Source organism: Eptesicus fuscus, chromosome 3 (assembly GCF_027574615.1).
Source record: "Eptesicus fuscus isolate TK198812 chromosome 3, DD_ASM_mEF_20220401, whole genome shotgun sequence".
NCBI classification, from domain to species: Eukaryota; Metazoa; Chordata; class Mammalia; order Chiroptera; family Vespertilionidae; genus Eptesicus; species Eptesicus fuscus.
In genome coordinates, this window is record NC_072475.1 from 1,399,386 (window position 1) to 1,418,625 (window position 19,240).

The following is a 19,240-nucleotide window of genomic DNA, read 5'->3' on the forward strand; positions in this document are numbered from 1 at the left end:
AGCACACGGGGGGAGGAGCACACGGGGGGGGAGGAGCACACGGGGGGAGGAGCACACGGGGGGGAGGAGCACACGGGGGGAGGAGCACACGGGGGGGGGAGGAGCACACGGGAGGAGCACACGGGGGGGAGGAGCACATGGGGGGGAGGAGCACACAGGAGGAGGAGCACACGGGGGGAGGAGCACACGGGGGGGGGGAGGAAGGAGCACACCACCTGGGTCTTGGCCCAGGACAGAGGGACTCGGGGGAGGATCTGCTTCTCCAGCACAGCAACAAGCCCCCTTCAGGAAAGGGTCCGCTGCCTTGGAAACCCCCAACCCCAGCTTCCCAGCATCCCCCACTGTGCCCTACCAGCCCGCGGGCCGATGGCTCCACAGGCCCCATCCCTTCTCTGGGAAGCGTTTCCCTCCTGGGAGAACCCAGGCCGCACTGCCTTCTGCTCAGCACCCTCTTACCTGGAAGGCCTTGCTCAGCATATGTTCCCCTTCCTTAGAGCCCAGCAGGTTTATTACTATTTGTTTGCCATACAGAGTCTTCAGTGTCCTAAAATGCCTGTCAAAGAAAGAAAATACGCACATGTCAGGTGATGAGGTGACATTTTTCTCCAATAAATAAGAATCCATATTAATGAGAACTTACATGGTTCTGTGTGAGCTCACAGAACCGGTAAACTGAACACAAATTCATTCCACGCGGTCTCATGAACAGATGCGAACTCAGTCAGCAGTGTCCTCTCTGACTATGGGTGCCGAGCCCCGGCCTGTGCTGGAGCTGCGGGATCCGCCGGTCCCTCTCCCCCTGGGAGCCCGGTGCTGGCCCAGCACAGAGAACACACGCCGCCTACCGGCTGGGCGGGCAGAGGGCGCAGGGCTGCCCCTCACACCCAGGACATCACAGCCTCTGTGAGCATTTAGCCCAGTGCAACCAAAACCCCATCTACACGTGATCAATATGCTCAGAAAGTGTGAACACTGTGGTAGGCCCTTAAATTCTTCTTTTTGCACTAAGTGCTTGAAATCCAGTGCGTACTTTACACTCCAGCACCTCTCAATCCGGGCCAGACATGTACCCAACAGCGACGGGGGCTCGGGCCGCTGTGCTGGGCGGCCGCCCGCAGAGCGTCTTAAGGCTGAGCCCAGTGCGGCCACTGCTAGAAGTCGCAACCCCAGGAGTCACTGACTTCCGGTTACGTTAGGGGTCAGAAGAAGTTTTACTCGAGCCAAAAAACAAGAAATGAATCAGTAAATGTAATTACAACAGGTCTCGCTGCTTAACCACTTCAAAGCCGAGAGCACCGTGGGAAAAGATCCAGCCCTACCTGTCAAAGGCGGGCGCGTTGGCTTCGAAGCCCCGGGACATCCGGACACGGTGAGAGCCCACCTGGGACAAGAAAGACGTGGTCACACCAACAGCCACATGAGCTCCAAGACAAACCACTGCCATGCGCAGCAGCGCATTCGCTCCACACAGAGAGGACGCCCGAAGACGGACTGCCGCTCACCACAGTGTCTTAAAGAGACAAGTTCCAAAAACAGAAAAGGACAAGTCCTAGGAGTTTCTCCTCCCTTTTATTTTTTAAAACGCAACCTCATAACCAAAGAGCTAGAAGTCGGACCATTATGAAACACTGGTAAACTAAGAGGAAGTTCTGGTTGTGAAAGGTATTTTTAAGCAGCGACCCCTCACACAGTGCTGACCGCGTGTGCCAGGCACTGGCCTGCGACCTCTCACTCCATCCTTACGAGAGCCCTGAGCCGCAGCTCCACCACTACTGTCTCTCCCGCTACGGAAAAGAGCGCTGGGACGCCGGAAGCCAGCGCCCCCCCCCCCCCCCCGCCCAGGTAGCAGGAGCAGAGGGGGAGGAAAGACTATTCAGAAGCTTTGTTTTTAGTGACGGCAGCTTCCTGCCCACAGAGGCCAAGCTGTTACGTACTAAGACACTGAGAGAGCAAATATGGAAACTAAAAATCAATGCACCATGAAAACATCCAAACTTTCTTATCAAACACAGCAGCTCAATTTCTACGGATGCTGAAAAAACATTACAGGAAAAGAATATCTGATATAATTCCAGGAACTCTGCACTCAGACCCTTGATTACGAATCTAGCTAATATTATTAGATTGAGTAATAGAACTATCCAATGAACCAACAAGCAATCCTGAAAACTTAAAACATATGGAAACCTTCAAGAGGCTAAAACAACCACGTCGAACACCTACCTGCAAGCCTGGCTGCTCCCAGAACAACGGAACCGAGCCCCGGATTTGGATGAAGGAAGAAACAGAGTCATCTAAGTACACGACCTACGGAGAGAAACAGATAAAACAGTTCCACAGACACAGCTGTCACCTCTACGTCAGTGGCTGCACAGGTGGTATCTTATGACCCACCCCTCATACACAAATTGTTCTAACAACATATCCCCTGTATATACAGGTTGGGGCAAAAGTGGGCTTATAATTGTTTGTGTGGAAAGTAATACAATAATTAATAAATAATAATAATACAAGATTAAACTCTGTTTTGCATGTACTCCTAACTGTAAGGCACTTTTGCCCCAACCTGTATTAACCAGAAAAATATCCTGTGTAATAAAAGACTAATATGCAAATTGTCCCCTCAACCGGGAGTTTGACCAGGGGGTGGGGCCAGCTGGACAACCACCCCGGCCCCTCCCCCTGGCTGGCCCGGCCAGATTGGCCCCCATTGGGGTGGGCCAGCCAGGCACCATCCATGCACAAATTCGTGCACCGGGCCTCTAGTTAGAAATATAAGCATTGGAATCACAACTTTTAAAAAGGGATTCCTGTTAAACAGTATATACCTTTCTATTGTTTTATACACATACCTTTCTGTTTTCACATATTTTTTCTTTAGTTTTTCATATTTTTAAACAATTAATTTGAAGATGTGAGTTGGGCTTGAGGCATGGACTAAATTTGCAATTATATAGTTTCACAGCCAAAAATATCCCAATGTTTAAGTTTAGACGGTTCAAGTGTCTACAGACAGAGTCGGGACTGACTTAGTTCACAGAACGCTTTCCCGAGTGTCCAGCTGTCCGAGGGGAGGGCTGTCAATCCAACACCAAGGGCGGCCCTGTGGCCGTGCTGAGCCGTGACACGCCTGCTCCTACCTGAAGAGCGGCCCCACCCCAGGGCGCTCAGGTAGCCTCTCTGAGCGCCAACAAGCTGCGAAGAACCAGGAACGGCAGGCCGACGTCAGAGTCCCATCAGCCGCCCCCAGCGCACGCACACGGACGGGAGCAGGGAAACCCGCGCACCTGCTCCGTTTCCACAAAATTGGCCACGTGGCCGTCGTCGTTGGTCCCCCGGACGTTGAACCTGGTCCCGGCGCGCTCGCAGCTCAGCCGGGAGATGAGGCAGGCCTTGGCCTGCTTGTGGGCCGCGTAGATGGTCCTGACCTCCACGCCCCCGCACATGAGGCGCAGCAGCCAGTCGTCGCAGCTCACGCCGTAGTGCTGCAGGTGCAGGTGCAGCGACTGGTTCCTGGGAGGAAGGCGGGCGTCAGCCCCGCAGCACAGCGCCGTGTGCTCCCGGGACACGCGCTACACCGAGGGCCGGGCTGTGAAACCAGATCCCGGCAGGGGACCTGCGGCCCGGCTGCCATGCCTCCTCTACCTCCCCCGGGACGTCCGGGGCTCGTCCACCCGAGAGGTGCAGGGTTGGCACGAGCAGCAGAATCTGTCCCTCACCTGCGCCCGCCCGCCCTCCCACACCATCTCCTCCACCGCTCCTTCCCACTTACTCACAGCACTGACTGTACCCACATCCCGTTCCTACCGAGTCAAATAAAATTAAATAATGAGGAAATGTTGGCTTAGAAAGGCAATACTGCCAGAGACAAGACCTCAAAACGGAGAACAATAAAATGAGTAACACAATCCTATCACAACTAATTCACTCCTAATTTTAACTATAGGTCTTAACGCTATTTCTGAAAGGAGAGGTCAGTCGAGATCAGGGGGAGCAAATGGGTTTCATGTCACATGACAACTTCTATGAGGGACCGTGGGTGCCTGCCTTGCCCTGCTGAGGATTCTGGGGCAGGGAGGTGTGTGGTCGCACGCCCATGCCGCCGTCTCTGCGAGTCAACGCTGGCCCCCGGTGGCCCGCGTCACGGACTCACCAGAAAAACCTGTTGTCGGTCGTGTGCTCCTGCACGCTGCGATGGGCACTGAGACTCAGGTCCAAACTGGCCCCCGAGGCGGACCACGCGAAGTAGAAGTTCCCCGAGTTCAACACCTTGCGCACTTCTGAAATGCGATCCTCGTCGGCAGAGTCGGCTCGCAGGGATATGAATTCGGTGGAAGTCACTCGGAACACTTCAGATTCCTGAATTTTCCCCACAGACATGCATCCGGTGACGAGGACCAGATAATGTAGCATGGTGTCGCCTGCAGAGAGCACAGACTGCGGTGACTAAGGATTTGAGACTCCATCTGTGAGCTCCCAGCGTGGTAACGTCTTTCAACCCGATTACCGAACCCGGGATGATGTCGGCGGACGAAAGGCTTGCCGCCTGCTCAGGTTAACGATGTTGATGATAAACTTACCCAGATTGAGCCGTAAAACACCGAGGAGTCCATACGCATCCAGCACTTTGGAGTATGTACCCTTGATTGCCTCCTTTTCTGCAGAAGCTACAAAAAAGGTTTCAGGGTCAGAAATAAGACCTGATACATCAGATTTTATTTAGCTATAAAGTCCGAGTTTCAACCAAAAAGTTCTAAATCTAAACCTGATATTCTTAACCAAGGTGTAGCAAAGATACTTTCTCCGACTTGTGGCCTAAGCGTCCTTCCCAAAGCGTGAGCCCACCCGCTCCAGCGCCACCTACCGGCCCACCCTCCCACCGACGAGTAACACGACCTGAGTAACCGTCGTCTGGGGCTGTTGGTTTTCCTTTCTCCCCGCTGACCCGTCTGACTGTTGTGCTCCTCGCACCAGGCCGACAGCACGGCCCTCACAGGACAACACGGCTCCTTCGCCAGAGCTCTCAGAACCAGCCTGCACGCACCCTTCCGGCTTCGTTTCTCATCACCCCCTCGCGTCCCTGCTCAACCACACTCTCACCCGCGGCTGGCCCTTTCCGGGCCGCCCCTCGCACAGCAGCCCGGCCTCGGGCCTGCAGGGCTCTCCCCCCCTGCCTCCTGGGCTAGTTCCCTTCCCCTGATGACCACAGGCAGAAGGCCACCTCCCGGAGGCCCGTTGGCAGGCCCCCAGCACCGCAGGTCGGAGCTCCGTCCTCGTCCTCGTGTTCCCTGCGCTGTGTCTGGCCTCACCCCCTCCCTCAGCCAGGCCACCCCGAGGCGCAGCCCGGCCTCCTCGTCCGTCCGTCCCCACGCCAACCGGGGTTCACACTCAGGGACTGGTCCGTCCCCACGCCAACCGGGGTTCACACTCAGGGACTGGTCCGTCCCCACGCCAACCGGGGTCCACACTCAGGGACTGGTCCGTCCCCACGCCAACCGGGGTCCACACTCAGGGACTGGTCCGTCCCCACGCCAACCGGGGTTCACACTCAGGGACTGGTCCGTCCCCACGCCAACCGGGGTCCACACTCAGGGACTGGTCCGTCCCCACGCCAACCGGGGTTCACACTCAGGGACTGAGCGCCGTTACGGATGGAATCAACCGCCACGCAGCTTCGCTTGGGAACAGGAAGCCTGCGTCTGGCCTTGGTCTTGTTTCCTCCACAATAAAAGGGATGTTACCTTGCCAAGGGACATGCCCCACAGAGTAACTGCTGTACGGCAGGCTGACTGATAAATGAAGGAGAAAAACACACACCACCTCTGGAACTTTAAAGGAAAAATCTTCCCAGTTCTTAGCAAACACACTGATTAAAAATTTGACAGAGACCCAAAGTAACCACGGCTAGCTCTCAGAGGGCAATTACAAACAGCCCCTCCCACACCTCCAAATGCAGACAGGCACGGCGCTCCCTCTGCTCCCCCCAAGTCCTTTCCCCCCGCCCCCCCCGCCCCGCCCCCAGCCCCCCTGCATATTCCTGAAGAAGGGTATCTCCAAACGGCACCAAGGGAGTAAACCCTTATAATATCGTGTTATCCCCTCCCTGCACGTTTTCTTAACGAGGAAGAAAGATTCCTTTATTTTATGAAACTCCATGAAATACGTAGAAATATATGATGTAAGAGGGAGAGACCTAATGGAATTATTGTCCCATTTCTCAGCAATTGAATCTAGAAAATAATGTGAGTCTCCCACTTAGAGATGAGTTAACATGAGAAGCCATGCCCCTTTAAAACAGTAAACAGCCTTCAGAGCACACGGCGCTCGTTAATCGCTCACTCGGCGCATCCCCCGCCCTTCCTGCTCTCCCGGGGCAGCCACTCTCCTCTCCTCCTCTGTCCGCGTTCTTTCCATCAGGAATACCCGCCAGCCATCTTTCCAAATTCTCCGTCCATCCTCCAATACCGAACTCAGACGCCACTTCCCGTCCGACTCTCCCCCAGCCCCTCTGGCTGCAAGTTGGTCTTCTGTGTGCCACGCCGCACAGCACGCGCTGGCACCCTAAGTAACAGGAGCCAGGTCTCCTTTCTCTGTATCTCAGCGTCACACCAACCCAGTGCGGCTGCTGAGTGTGCAAATGACAGACAGAGACAAACTGAGAGGTTCGGCACCAAAGGGATTGTTTTGTTTAAGGTAATACATAAAGCCCTTGTTGGTGTGACTCAACGGGTAGAGCATCGGCCTGCGGACCGAAGGGTCCTGGGTTCGATTCCGGCCAAGGGCACATGCCCGGGTTTCGGGCTCCATCCCCAGTGTGGGGCGTGCAGGAGGCAGCCGATCCATGGTTCTCCCTTATCGTTGATGTTCTATCTCTCTCTCTCCCTTCCTCTCTGAATCAATAAAAAAAATATTTAAAATAAAATAAAATAATACATAAAAAGAGATCCTTTTTTAAATCTTCACCTGAAGATATTTTTCCATTTATTTATTTATTTTTTTAGAGAGAGGAGGGCAGGGAGGAGGGGGGGAGAGAGAGATAGAGAAAGAAACATTGATGCAAGAGCGACACATCAACTGGTTGCCTCCCACACGTGCCCTGACTGGGGCTGGGGATCTAACCTGCAACCCAGGTCTGTGCCCCGAGAGGGAATGGAACCCACGACCCTTAGGTGCGTGGGCTGACGTCCTAACCACTGGGCACACCGGCCAGGGCAGAAGAGAAACACGTTCCCCTGGCACGGGCAGTATCTGAACGCTCTCTTACTGCGTTAACAATCCTCACAGGGACGTCTGAAGTTCAAAGGCGATGCTGTGTGTCTGTGGTGGGACGTGAGGGTGGGCGTGGGAGACAGGCCTCGTTAAATTACTCCAACCAGGTTTAAACCAGGAGCTTGTCACGTGCTAAGGGGTGTGGTGTGCACGGCAGAGCCAAGTGCAAGGATAATGGAAATGGAGTCTGGGCGTGGGGACAGGAAGCTCAGGTCACTCTCCTGCCACCATGAAGCTCCTGCTCACCACTGTCAACACTCTGCTGTGGCCACGCCTCCCAGCTGGGGGACAGCCTGCCTCTGGGCTGGAGGGGGGAAGAGGGAGCTGGGGGACAGCCTGCCTCTGGGCTGGAGGAGGAAGAGGGAGCTGGGGGACAGCCTGCCTCTGGGCTGGAGGGGGGAAGAGGGAGCTGGGGGACAGCCTGCCTCTGGGCTGGAGGGGGGAAGAGGGAGCTGGGGGACAGCCTGCCTCTGGGCTGGAGGGAGGAAGAGGGAGCTGGGGGACAGCCTGCCTCTGGGCTGGAGGAGGAAGAGGGAGCTGTGGGGACAGCCTGCCTCTGGGCTGGAGGAGGAAGAGGGAGCTGGGGGACAGCCTGCCTCTGGGCTGGAGGAGGAAGAGGGAGCTGGGGGACAGCCTGCCTCTGGGCTGGAGGGGGGAAGAGGGAGCTGGGGGACAGCCTGCCTCTGGGCTGGAGGGAGGAAGAGGGAGCTGTGGGGTCAGCCTGCCTCTGGGCTGGAGGGGGGAAGAGGGAGCTGGGGGACAGCCTGCCTCTGGGCTGGAGGGAGGAAGAGGGAGCCCTGGGGACGCCTGCCTCTGGGCTGGAGGAGGAAGAGGGAGCTGGGGGACAGCCTGCCTCTGGGCTGGAGGGGGGAAGAGGGAGCTGGGGGACAGCCTGCCTCTGGGCTGGAGGGAGGAAGAGGGAGCTGGGGGACAGCCTGCCTCTGGGCTGGAGGGAGGAAGAGGGAGCTAAAGAAAGTTAACGAGAAGGAGAGAACAGGGTGACAGTGAGCATGACCTTCCTAGAACTCGGCCTGGCCTGCGGCTGCACGCCCCGTGGTTTGTGGGCAGGGGATTTGCATGCGGGCAGCACCGGGCGGGCAGCCCCAGAGCCTCGGGGCACAGCGCTGGCTCCCAGACAGAGCCGGGAGGCGGTGGTTCAGCAGAGATCACCGAACCAGCTGCAGGAGAGCCGGCGCACACACAGGGAAGAATGCTCTAAAGGCAAGGCTTCCTCTGCTTAATTAAATCATCCAACTCCAGCTGGAAGGCACTGAACCATCAGAGTAACGGTCCACTGAAGCTACACGTTTCAATCTCGGCAACAGGCCTAAACCAACCACCTTCCACACGTTCACGCCACAAGCATGTGCCGAGTGCCTCCCAGGTACCAGTGGCCACCCTGTGAGGAGACAGCATCCACCCCAGCCACACGCACGTGAGAGGTCTGGGCGAGCTGGAGGGGGTGCCCACAGACCGCAACAGCCTCACCTGAAACCTCTGCAGGAGAGGCCTCTCCGCTGCAGCCTGAGGAGGGACGCGGGGCGAGCAGATGGGAAGTGGAGGTACAAGTGTTCGGCAGCGAACACACAGCCTCCGGCCCAGCAACGCCATCCCTGAGAGCCCACCCATCAGCAAGGTGTGCACACGGGGTCACACCCGTGCCACTGCTAACAGGACAGACGCCGGAAGAGCCACACGCGGCAACAGAAGTTAACGAGCTCCTGTCACAGGCTACCAATGGGTGGCCGCCCACGTGGGCCGCTGGGAAAGCAGCAGACACAACAGAAGACAGAGGGGATGGCTCCATTTCAGCTCAAAGCCAGGTCAAGAAGTGGGGCCCGGGACCCCCTTCGCAGGTCAGGGGGAGGTCACTGGGAAGGACAGAGGGACTCTCTGGAGAGCGAGCCACACTGTCCCACTTCTCCACCTGGGGCGGTAACGTGCGTGTCATCACACTTCATCAGGCTGTGCGCTGATGCCTCCTGCACTCTTCCACACGTGGGAAGAGACTCATTTTTAAAGTAAAATGCTGAGCAGAGAGAACAGCATGTGCAAAGACCTGAGACCAGACAGCACTCGGCAGTCAGCACCGGAAGGTCCGTGTGGCTGGAGCACAGAAAGCCAGGAGCGCTGGGTTCTAAGTCCAGTGCCAACCGCTGAGAGGTGTTAAGCGAGGGGACAATATGACCAACTTGTGTTTTTAGAGACGGGAGCGTGGGGGGGCGGAGGGGGGGGGGAGCAGGAGACCAGGTAAGAAGGCGAGCACAATGGCTCACGAAAGGGCCCCCCTGGACTGGCTGGGACAGAGCAGCAGGGGGTGCGTGCAGCGAGGAGGCTGAGCTGCCGGCCGGGCTGGAGTGAGGGTGATGCGGGAGGAAGCGTGCAGACGATGCTTAGGTTGTTTGGGGGTGGAGCGCAATCCAGGAGGGAAGGAAGACGGGACGAAGAGCAGGTCTGAAGCGAGGAGCTGGCACGACCCCCAGGCTCCCCAAGGCCCACCTCGCTGGCCCCCTTCTCTCGGGAGCAGCGTGCCTGGGTCTGTTCCGCCTGTTGTTCCTCACGGTGGGAAGGTGACATCATGGTCAGAAGCCGACACCCTGTCGTGGTCCCGGGCGGGTTACACTTTACAGGACATTTAGGACATCGCTAGACCTTCAACCGTGTAAGACAGTCTCACGACGGGTTACTGCTCAGTGAGAGAAGCGGTGCCTTCGCCTTCTGTTTGGCAAAGTTAGGGTCCAAAGGGAAAGTTCTTGGGGAGCACTCGCTGGCCCCCTCTTGTTGGCTGCCGCTGCCGCCCAGACCGCAATGGGAGAGGGAGTGTTTGCAGCTCCATCACACAGTGACACACAGTCTCCATTTCGTCATTTCTGTGCAGGAAAGTCACCTACACAGCCATGTCCTCTCAGCCTGAACGTTTTCCTACAGGAGGCAGGACACCGCCCTTATCCAGCGGGCGAGCATGGAGACCGGCAGCACTTGGCAACCAGACAGAAAGGAACAGCTGTGCTCACTGCCGTCACCACCCACGACACTGCCACACGAAGTCTAGAAGCCGACATTTACCCGGCCACCAGAGGAACTCGGTCTTCAACGGCCCCCTAAACCAAGCCATGCCCCCCTCCACTGTATTCCCAGTCCGTGGCAGGAACACGCCTCCTCCTCAGAGCACGCTGCCCTTTGCACGCCTAACTTCAGTCTTCCACTAGCACCCCTTTCTTTCCCCGTCCACCGCCCTAACTCCCCAATAACCGCCGCCGCCCTCACAACAGCACAAACAAGAATCACGGTGGAGAAAGCCGAACGGAAAGACTCGCCATCGGAGCCTTCATTTCATTTCTCCAAGCCTCAGGGTCCACGTCCGTGGTGTGGGGCAAAGCACAACCCACAGAATTAAACGACACATGTCTCATGCACACCTCCACATGTACGCTGAGATGCTCTGGGACACTTCGACCAACGCCCAGCAGAGCTGCGGGGTATTCCATTTTATATTCCTCACCCAAGGATACATGGAGAGAGAGAGAGAGAGAGAGAGAGAGAGAGAGAGAGAGAGAGACCGATGAGAAACACTGATCAGTTGTCTCCCTTAAGTGCCCCAACTGGGGATTGAACCTGCAACCTTTTCACAAATGGAGACAATACTCCAACCAACTGACCGCCCGGCCAGGACGCTGCGGGTGTTTTTAGAGAGGAAGGGAGAGGTAGGAACAATGAGGACAGAGAGGAAGGGAGAGGGATAGGGAGGTAGGAACAATGAGGACAGAGAAACATCCATCAGCTGCCTCCTGCACGCCCTCTACTGGCCGGATGGATATTTTAAATTGGAGGGAACATGGAGATATTCCACACGTTAGTTCAGAGTTTCAACACTAGATTGCAGTGCAGTCCTTCTTGACATCATATCTTTCTGAGGCTGGGTTTGCTGGGATAAACATCAATGCAGATCCCGATGAGCATCGACCTATAAACCAGGTCATGGTCTCTCAGCATTAATGTTTCTCTCTCTCTCCTTCTCCCTTCTTCTCTGAAATCAATTAAAAAAAAAATCAATGTGAAACAGGAAATGAGGTGGCACTGTCCAATCTGATTCTAAGGTTTGAGAAGCTGTCCAGTGCTCTACCACCACACATATCCTATATAATAAAAGCCTAATATGCTAAGTGTTCGGTCGGCTATTCAACCAGTCAAAGCATAATATGCTAATAATATGCTAAGGCCACTCAACGGCTCGCTATGATGTGCACTGACCACCAGGGGGCAGATGCTCTGACCGGTAGGTTAGCTTGCTACTGGGGTCCAGCTGACTGCGACTGAGCAAGATGGGCCGGACATGCCCTGAAGCCCTCCCGCAGTCCCTCCCCGGCTGGCCAACCTCCTGTGTCCCTCCCCGGCACCGGTGGGGTCCCTTGGCCTGGCCTACGCCCTCTCGCAATCCGGGACCCCTCGGGGGATTTCGGAGAGCTGGTTTCAGCCCAATGGCGGAATGACGGGTTGCTATGATGCACACTGACCACCAGGGGGCAGACGCTCAATGCAGGAGCTGCCCCCTGGTGGTCAGTGCGCTCCCACAGGGGGAGCACCGCTCAGCCAGAAGTCGGGCTCACGACTGGCGAGCGCAGCAGCAGTGGCAGGAGCCTCTCCCGCCTCCATAGCAGCTCTAAGGATGTCTGACTGCCTGACACCCCCGAGGGCTCCTGGACTGTGAGAGGGCACAGGCTGGGCTGAGGAACCCACCCCTCCAGTGCACAAATTTTGTGCACTGGGCCTCTAGTTTATTATTAATTTCAGAGAGGAAGAGATAGGGAGAGAGAAAAACATCAATGATGAGAGATAATAATTGATTGGCAGCCTCCTGCACGCCCCACACTGGGGTCGAGCCTGCAACCTGGGCATGTGCCCTTGACTGGGAATCGAATGGTGACCACCTGGTTCAAAGGTCGATGCTCAACCACTGAGCCACACCAACTGGGCAAAGAATATAGAGACTATTGCATGTCTGTCAACTTTGTTGTCTAGTTTAGGTTCGTCTTGTTCCCTGTGCCACTTCTTGCCTAACCATGTATTCTGCAAGTATGAGGGGAACAGTACTAACGCCAGGGGTACACGATTTCCCAGACAGGGCCTTTCTCCGGGAGTCGCACCCACACAGACGCCCGCCCACGCTCCATGTGGCTGCCGGCGCCGCACTGAGAGCGCTGTGTTCAAGCTGTGGGCTCAAGAAAGCTCATTACTGGCCCCGTAACAACAACAAATGCGCTGTAATTCTGGAAACATGATTATTTCCAATAAAATGTGCAAGCTAAAGTGGTCTGTCCTGTTATCTGTCATAGAAAGGCCTGTGTAAACTGTGCTCAGAAACTGTCATCCCACCCGGCCGTGTGGTTCAGGGGTGAGTGTGGGCCCATGAACCAGGAGGTCACGGTTCCACTCCCAGTCAGGGCACATGCCAGGTTTTCAGGTTCAATCCCCAGTGTGGGGCGGACAGGGGGCTGCCAACTGATGTTTCTGCCTCTCCCTAAAGTCAATAAAAAATATTTTTAAATAAATTATCATCCCAACCCAATTCTCTCAGAATTGGGGGGGGAGGGAGGGAGCCCAGGCCCCGGGACTTGGGAAGCCGGCCCAGGTGAGTGTAATGTACACCCCAGGCCACTGATCCCGTCCGAGCCGCATGACTCATTTACGCTGGGACCCGGCCAAAGGAAGACAGAGGCCAGGGCTGCATTAGAGGACACGTGGCCCGAAGAGGATCCCGATCTGAGGTGACACCCCATTTCTGACCTGTGCTGGTAATATGAAAGGTAACATTTCATGCGGGTGTCTCTGGCATAACCCGAGAAAATGCAGTGACTGCCAGTAGCTATTGCCCACGATATCGAATTTCCTCAACGTCCCTCATTAAAGCCAGGGCAACTAGAGCTTCCAGAACGCACAGCTTTGGGGACATGGAGACCGATTCCTGCCAGCGTCCCCGTCCCCGTCTACTTTCAAGAAAAATACCAGCATGTACCAGTAAAAAGTGGTCATCTCGGGGTACAGGCCGAGTTCTACAAAATGAAGGAAGGAAGACAGAAGGGCGAGCGGGAGGGTGGGGCAGGGCCTAGGGAAGGATGAAGAGGCCGCACTGGAAGGTGGAGAGGGCATCCTCGCAGTCAGGAAGCGGGCGGAGCCAGGAGCAGCATGATGGCGCTGGCAGCAGCCTGGCACCCCGAAAAGCACGAGGAAACCCCAGCGTTTCCGTAAAGGACATCAGCAGGACAAACGGGAGGGAGGGCCTTGTGTAACGGGTGAGGAGTTGGAACTGACTCTTACAGGAGCGGGGGTTATGCTCCTGTTTAATATAAAAAGGTGTTAGGAGATTCTCCTGGCAGGTGAACAGGCAGGACGCACTGAGCTTGGGGCCGGGCTGGCTGAGCTCGGAGCACGCCTCCGTCTTTCCCGGCACGTGCCCCGAACACAGCAGGCTTTTTAGAACGTGGGGTTTGTAAAGGGAGCTTAGAGCGCACACAAACCTTGACAGCACTCCAGACTCAATGTCAAGTTAATTTTCTAAGTCAAGTGACTTATAAAAAGGTCTGTTAGCTCTTAAACATTAAAAGTTTATAATAGGAAAACAGAACATACCCAAGAGATTATACATCCATTTATGCTAGCTTTACAGAGAGGCAATATTCAAGCTTTATTTTTTCCTCCTGAAAGAATTACTTACGTAGTCTAAATCTAATACAGGAAGGAGAATTAATAAATAATTAGGGTAGTATTTTTATATCCTTTCTCCTTAGAATATCAATGCCAAATGGATGGTTGGGGATTTTTTTAAAAATAATTTTTTGGCAAAAATAGGGCGGCTGGAGGTTTGGAAGTATGGTCACCCTTAGGCCCCCTGACCTGGGAGGGACGGACAGAGTAACCCTGATAACCACAGGCAACGCGCACCTAGGAGCTGACCATCTGGATCCCTGTCATCACCAGTACGACAATTAAAGAAACATTTGAATTTAGACAAATTAGAAAATCAGGTAATGCCATCAAAAACACAAGCCGCTAAAAAATGTTTCACATGCAGCTAAGCCAAACATTTCCCCCAAATATTTTTAATTAAGAATTCATCAGTATAATTATACTTGTAGTAGGAAAAAATAGGCTATGCAAATTAATATTATAGCAAGTTAGGTTTGGTGTGTTTAAGTATAAAAAACAATTTGAGTAACGTAAGCCCGTGCTGACTGAGAATAACCCACATTATTACTTGTTTCTTAGAACACATAGGGCCCCTTCCTGCTACGTCTCTACGTAGCAAAAACATATAAAGGATAAGCAGTTATCACTAGAACACTCTTAAAAACACAATCACATTTCAAATAGCCCCAAACTGAACTTATTTGCCAAAATCTTATATTAAGAAAGACAATATTCAAATTAATATTTTTATTTTTAATTTCATGCATTTGCCCACAAAATAACCCAAAACATATTAATCTACTTTTTAAAAAAATCCTCACCCAAGAATATTTTTAATCGATTTTTAGAGAGGAGGGGGGGAGGGAGGGAGGGAGAGGAGAGAAAGAAACATCCATGTCAGAGAAGTATCAACTGGCTGCCTCCTGTACGCCCCCCAGGGGGGATCAAACCTGCAACCCAGGTCTGTTCTCTGACGGGAATCGAAGGGAAAGAAACGCTTTGGTGTAGGGGCCATGCTCCATCCAACCACGGAGCCACCGCCAGAGCCGAGCCTACTGTTTCCGGGGACACGCGGTCCTTTCCCTGAGGAGAGCCTCGCCAAACAGCGTTCACAGGACGTGACATCAAGCCCACTGCACAGGAAGTTTTAAAGAGCTTACCGTTCTCTAAATGGGGGTGTATAAGGTCCTCCCATAAGACACTCCAGAAACACTCAACAGTCTGAGCAGTTCCCGACACAACTGAGCTGTAAGAACCTGTGTCCTCACAGGAAAAATGCGAGGCAAGCCATTCCCTTCGTGGGGGTGGGGGTGGGGGTGGGGGTGGGGATGGGGGTGGGGGTGGGGATGGGGATGGGGGTGCGGGTGGGGGTGGGGGGGACGGGGGTGGGGATGCGGGTGGGGGTGGGGGTGGGGGTGGGGACGGGGACGGGGGTGGGGATGGGGGATGGGGTGGGGATGGGGGATGGGGGTGGGGATGGGATGGGGTGGGGGGGATGGGGGTGGGGGTGGGGATGGGGACGGGGATGGGGGTGCGGCACACGCGGCAGCAGCGTTTCTCTGGGGGGAAGGCTCACGCCCAGAGCAGCAGCAGCAGCAGCACCCACTGGAGCAAACACCTGTGACAGGACCTGCACCCCCACCCGGACCCCGCCGCAGGGGAGGAAGAATGGAGGTCTAAGACAGAAGAGCCTCCGGGGAGAAGGGATGGGGGGGGGTCTCCCCGAGGCCGGGCCGGGCCTGAAGGATCCCCGAGCCCCGCCCCAGCCCCGCGGACTCACAGAGCACGGCCACCGCCCCGGACTCGAACAGGAGGCACTCCTCGCGCTGCCGGGTCTCCACCATGAGGCTGAAGGGCGGGGGGTCCAGCTTGTGGTGGACGCGGAAGCCCTTGCTGAACGCCATCCTGTCCGCGGGGCGGCCTGTGGAGCGAGCAGAGCGGAGCTGGCGCCGGTCCCTCCCGCAGCCGGTGCCCCTCCCCCCGCAGCCGGTCCCCCTCCCCCCGGAGCCGGTCCCCCTCCCCCCGCAGCCGGCCCGCCTCCCCCCGGAGCCGGTCTCCTCCCCCCGGAGCCGGCCCGCCTCCCCCCGGAGCCGGCCCCCCTCCCCCCGGAGCCGGTTTCCCCCTCCCCGGTCGCCCCCTCCCCTCCGCCGGCACCATCCCGCCGGGCCCCCCTCCCCGCCGCCGGGCTGCCGGCGCCCAGACGGCCCCTCCGCGGGGGCGGAGCGGAGAGCAGGGCTTGTCCACCGGGAAGGCGTCGCTCAGTCACCAAAGAGCCGGAGCGGGGCCCCGGGCGCCATGCCCGGCGGCAGGACCGGCCTCACAGCGTCCCGCTCCGGGGCTGCCGCCGCGGGGAGGGACCGGTTCGGAGGCTGGAACCAGCCCCGGCCCAGACGGGAGGCCGGACGGAGGCCGCACTCCCCGGCGGGAGGGGGAGGGGACCCGCCCGCAGCGCTCCCCGGGCGGCGACCCCGGCCCAGGCCGCGCCGGCTGCGGGCTGCGGGCTGCGGGCGGGAAGCCACGACGCGGGCGCGGACCTGACCGGCTCCTCGCGGTCCTGGACCCGCGGCCCGAGGCGCCGAGCAGCCGGGCGTCCACGGCGCCCGAACCCGCGTCCGTCCCGCGGGGCTGACAGCGCTGTCACCACACCCGCCGGCGGCGCCCCCAGCCGCCCGCCCGCCCCCCGCGCCCTCACCGCCGCCGCTGGCACCGCGGACACCGCCTCCGGGAGAGCCGCCCGCGGCCCGGCCGCCCGTGGGTCAGGACGTGCCTCAGCCGCCCGCCGGCCTCGCCTCCGCCCCCGGCTCCCCGCCGCCGCCGCCGCCGCCCGCCGCCCGGGCCGCCGCCGGAAGCGTCACTTCCGGTCCAGCAGACCCAGCGCTTCCGCATTGCACCGCGGGGGCGGGGCCAGGCTCGGGCGGGGGCGGGGCCAGGCTCGGGCGGGGGCGGGCGTCAGGGAGGCCACGCCCACTCGGGGCGCCCTGCTGCCGGGCGCGGGGGCGGGGGGCGGGGGTGGCTGGGAGCCGCCTCCGCGCGCAGCGGGCGTCGCTCGGCGGGGTCCCCGACCGCAGCGGCAGGTCCCGCCGCCCGGGGTGCCGGGCAATCGGCCTCCCCAGCCCGCGCGTGGGCTCCCGGAGCTGCCGGGGCCTCCGGGGAGAGCCTTGCGGGCTGGGTGCGGACACGTGCGCCGCGAGGTGCCAGGACCCCCCGTGTCGCCCCCGCGGCACCCGGGCGAGGGGACGGCGAGGCGGCCGCGGGGCGGCGCCTGGAGAGCTGTCCATGGTGTCGCTGAGCGTCCGGGGGCGGAAGGAAGCAGCAGCAGCGCCGCTTTGGAACTTGGGGGGCTCAGGGGCGGTCGGGAGCGCCCCAGGAAAGCCGTCCGCGGGTGACCCGGATGGCACCCCCGGATGGCACCGAGGCCCCGGCGGCCGTCATTGTCACTGAGTGGCCCCGCTTCTGGCTGTGGAACCCAGTACCTAAAGGCCACCCTCCCTTCCATGCGCCCCCCTTTCTCAGCTCCCCGGCTAAGGGCGACGTCCTAAGGGCTTTTCACTGCTTCCTCCTCACAGATCTAAATATGGAAACGAAGTCAAAACCAGCACCCCCAAAAGGAATGGAAAACCTCAAACCCCAGCACCCTGGGGAAGGGTTTCCCTGGCAGTTGCTCTTTCTTCTTCCCCTTCGAGCTTCCATTGCAGCAGCGCCAGCAGATTTAAATTCCGCCTGGCACACCGATCAGTTCCCTCCAGGCCTGGCCAGTGGCTCCACTGGTCGTTTTTCCCCATTTTGGAGAAGCCGGCCCCACCCAGGTTCCAGGGTCCTGATTAGGAAAGTGTCACTCAGTAGGAAAGAGGCCGCTTCTTACCAGGAGGTGCGCACACGCGTGGACTTGGTTCTGAGAAGGAAGGGCCTGCTCACTTGGTGCTGTGAGTGTGAGGACGGAAAAGGCCTCTCTCCTGGCTGTGGCCCTCCCCATCTATCAGAGGCACCCCGATCTATCAGAGGCACCCCGACCTATCAGAGGCTCCCCGATCTATCAGAGGCTCCCCGATCTATCAGAGGCACCCCGATCTATCAGAGGCACCCCATCTATCAGAGGCACCCCATCTATCAGAGGCTCCCCGATCTATCAGAGGCACCCCATCTATCAGAGGCACCCCATCTATCAGAGGCTCCCCGATCTATCAGAGGCTCCCCGATCTATCAGAGGCACCTGGCCATTTCCCCGAGCTTGTTGGCGCCCCTGATTCCGACAGCCCCTCTGTTCAAACTGCAGGACGAGAGCAGCCACTCTCAAGGCTGCATTCCTGCACCCCCCCCCCTCCCGCTCAGGGACAATCTTCACAACTCGGGGGTAATTCACCCCAAGGAGTCCCCAGTTAGTGGGAAGTTCCCTTCCCTCCTCCTCTTCAAACAAGCCTCTTAGAACTCCTCATAACCGTCCCTCCAAGCCTGTCTGACAGGCGTGGGCAGATACTGATAAGACACCGCCCCACTATCTCAGACCCAGGCCCCCTCCCTTCCTTGTCACCTAGCAACAGCAGCGGGCGCCCTTTAAAGGAGCAGGCCAGTGTTTATTCCGCCCTGGTATTAGTTAGCACTGCCCCAGCCCTTCCCTTGGGGGAAAGTAAACAGACTTCCTCTGGCATCTCTCTCCTCCCTCAGGTGTGCACTCTTTCACCGCTCCACTCACCGGCCAAAACCTGACACGATTTCCTTAGAAAAACTATTTGCTCCTTGTAGTGGCTGCGGACAGCAGCCTAAATAACACTCAGATGAAGATAATCCCCTGGCCCTGAGGGCGGTTCTTTCTTTCCAGGAGAATCCTTTTCAGTTGGAGATTGCATTTTCCAGAGAAAACTGCAAGGGAGTGGGTGAGGATGGAATTTTCTTATTTGTTCAAATTAAAATGTGTGTGTGTGTGTGTGTGAGTGTGAGTGAGTGTGTGTGTGTGTGTGTGTGTGTGTGTGTGTGAGTGTGTGTGTGTGTGTGTGTGTGTGGTAAAGCAGGGCTCTTATTCCTAGAACGGACAGTAGAAGCTCACGGCTTTTCCAGATCCTTTCAAAACTGATCAGTTTAGTCATGAAATAAGCACAGGCCCACGGTTTGAAAACACAAGGGCCACTTTTACTAGTGACTTTCTTCTCTTTTCTTGTGCCCTGTTCCCGTTTACACTTCCTTGTGCTTTGTAACGCTTGAAAACAGCGGGACAGATGTTCACCCAATCCCAAGAATGTCTTTGGGGCTGACAGAACGCAGTTAAGCGGCGCACCCACCCTTCCGGGCGAGG

The 19,240-nt window shown here is 57.3% G+C and overlaps 1 protein-coding gene across 2 annotated transcripts in view; it reads right to left on the reverse strand.

Moving 5' to 3' along the window:
- Positions 1-16,777, reverse strand: part of SYNJ1 (synaptojanin 1) — a 57,507-nt gene extending 40,730 nt beyond the window's left edge. For both annotated transcript variants that reach the window (XM_054713402.1, XM_054713396.1), the window contains exons 1-8: positions 16,646-16,777; positions 15,734-15,874; positions 4,581-4,667; positions 4,154-4,421; positions 3,288-3,513; positions 2,224-2,307; positions 1,320-1,381; positions 457-553 (exon numbers count right to left, since the gene is read on the reverse strand). In XM_054713402.1, the coding sequence (XP_054569377.1) occupies positions 457-553; positions 1,320-1,381; positions 2,224-2,307; positions 3,288-3,513; positions 4,154-4,421; positions 4,581-4,667; positions 15,734-15,857 (948 nt within the window). In that variant the 5' untranslated portion in view covers positions 15,858-15,874; positions 16,646-16,777. The remainder of the gene's footprint in view (positions 1-456; positions 554-1,319; positions 1,382-2,223; positions 2,308-3,287; positions 3,514-4,153; positions 4,422-4,580; positions 4,668-15,733; positions 15,875-16,645) is intronic.
- Between the last annotated feature and the right edge of the window lie 2,463 nt (positions 16,778-19,240).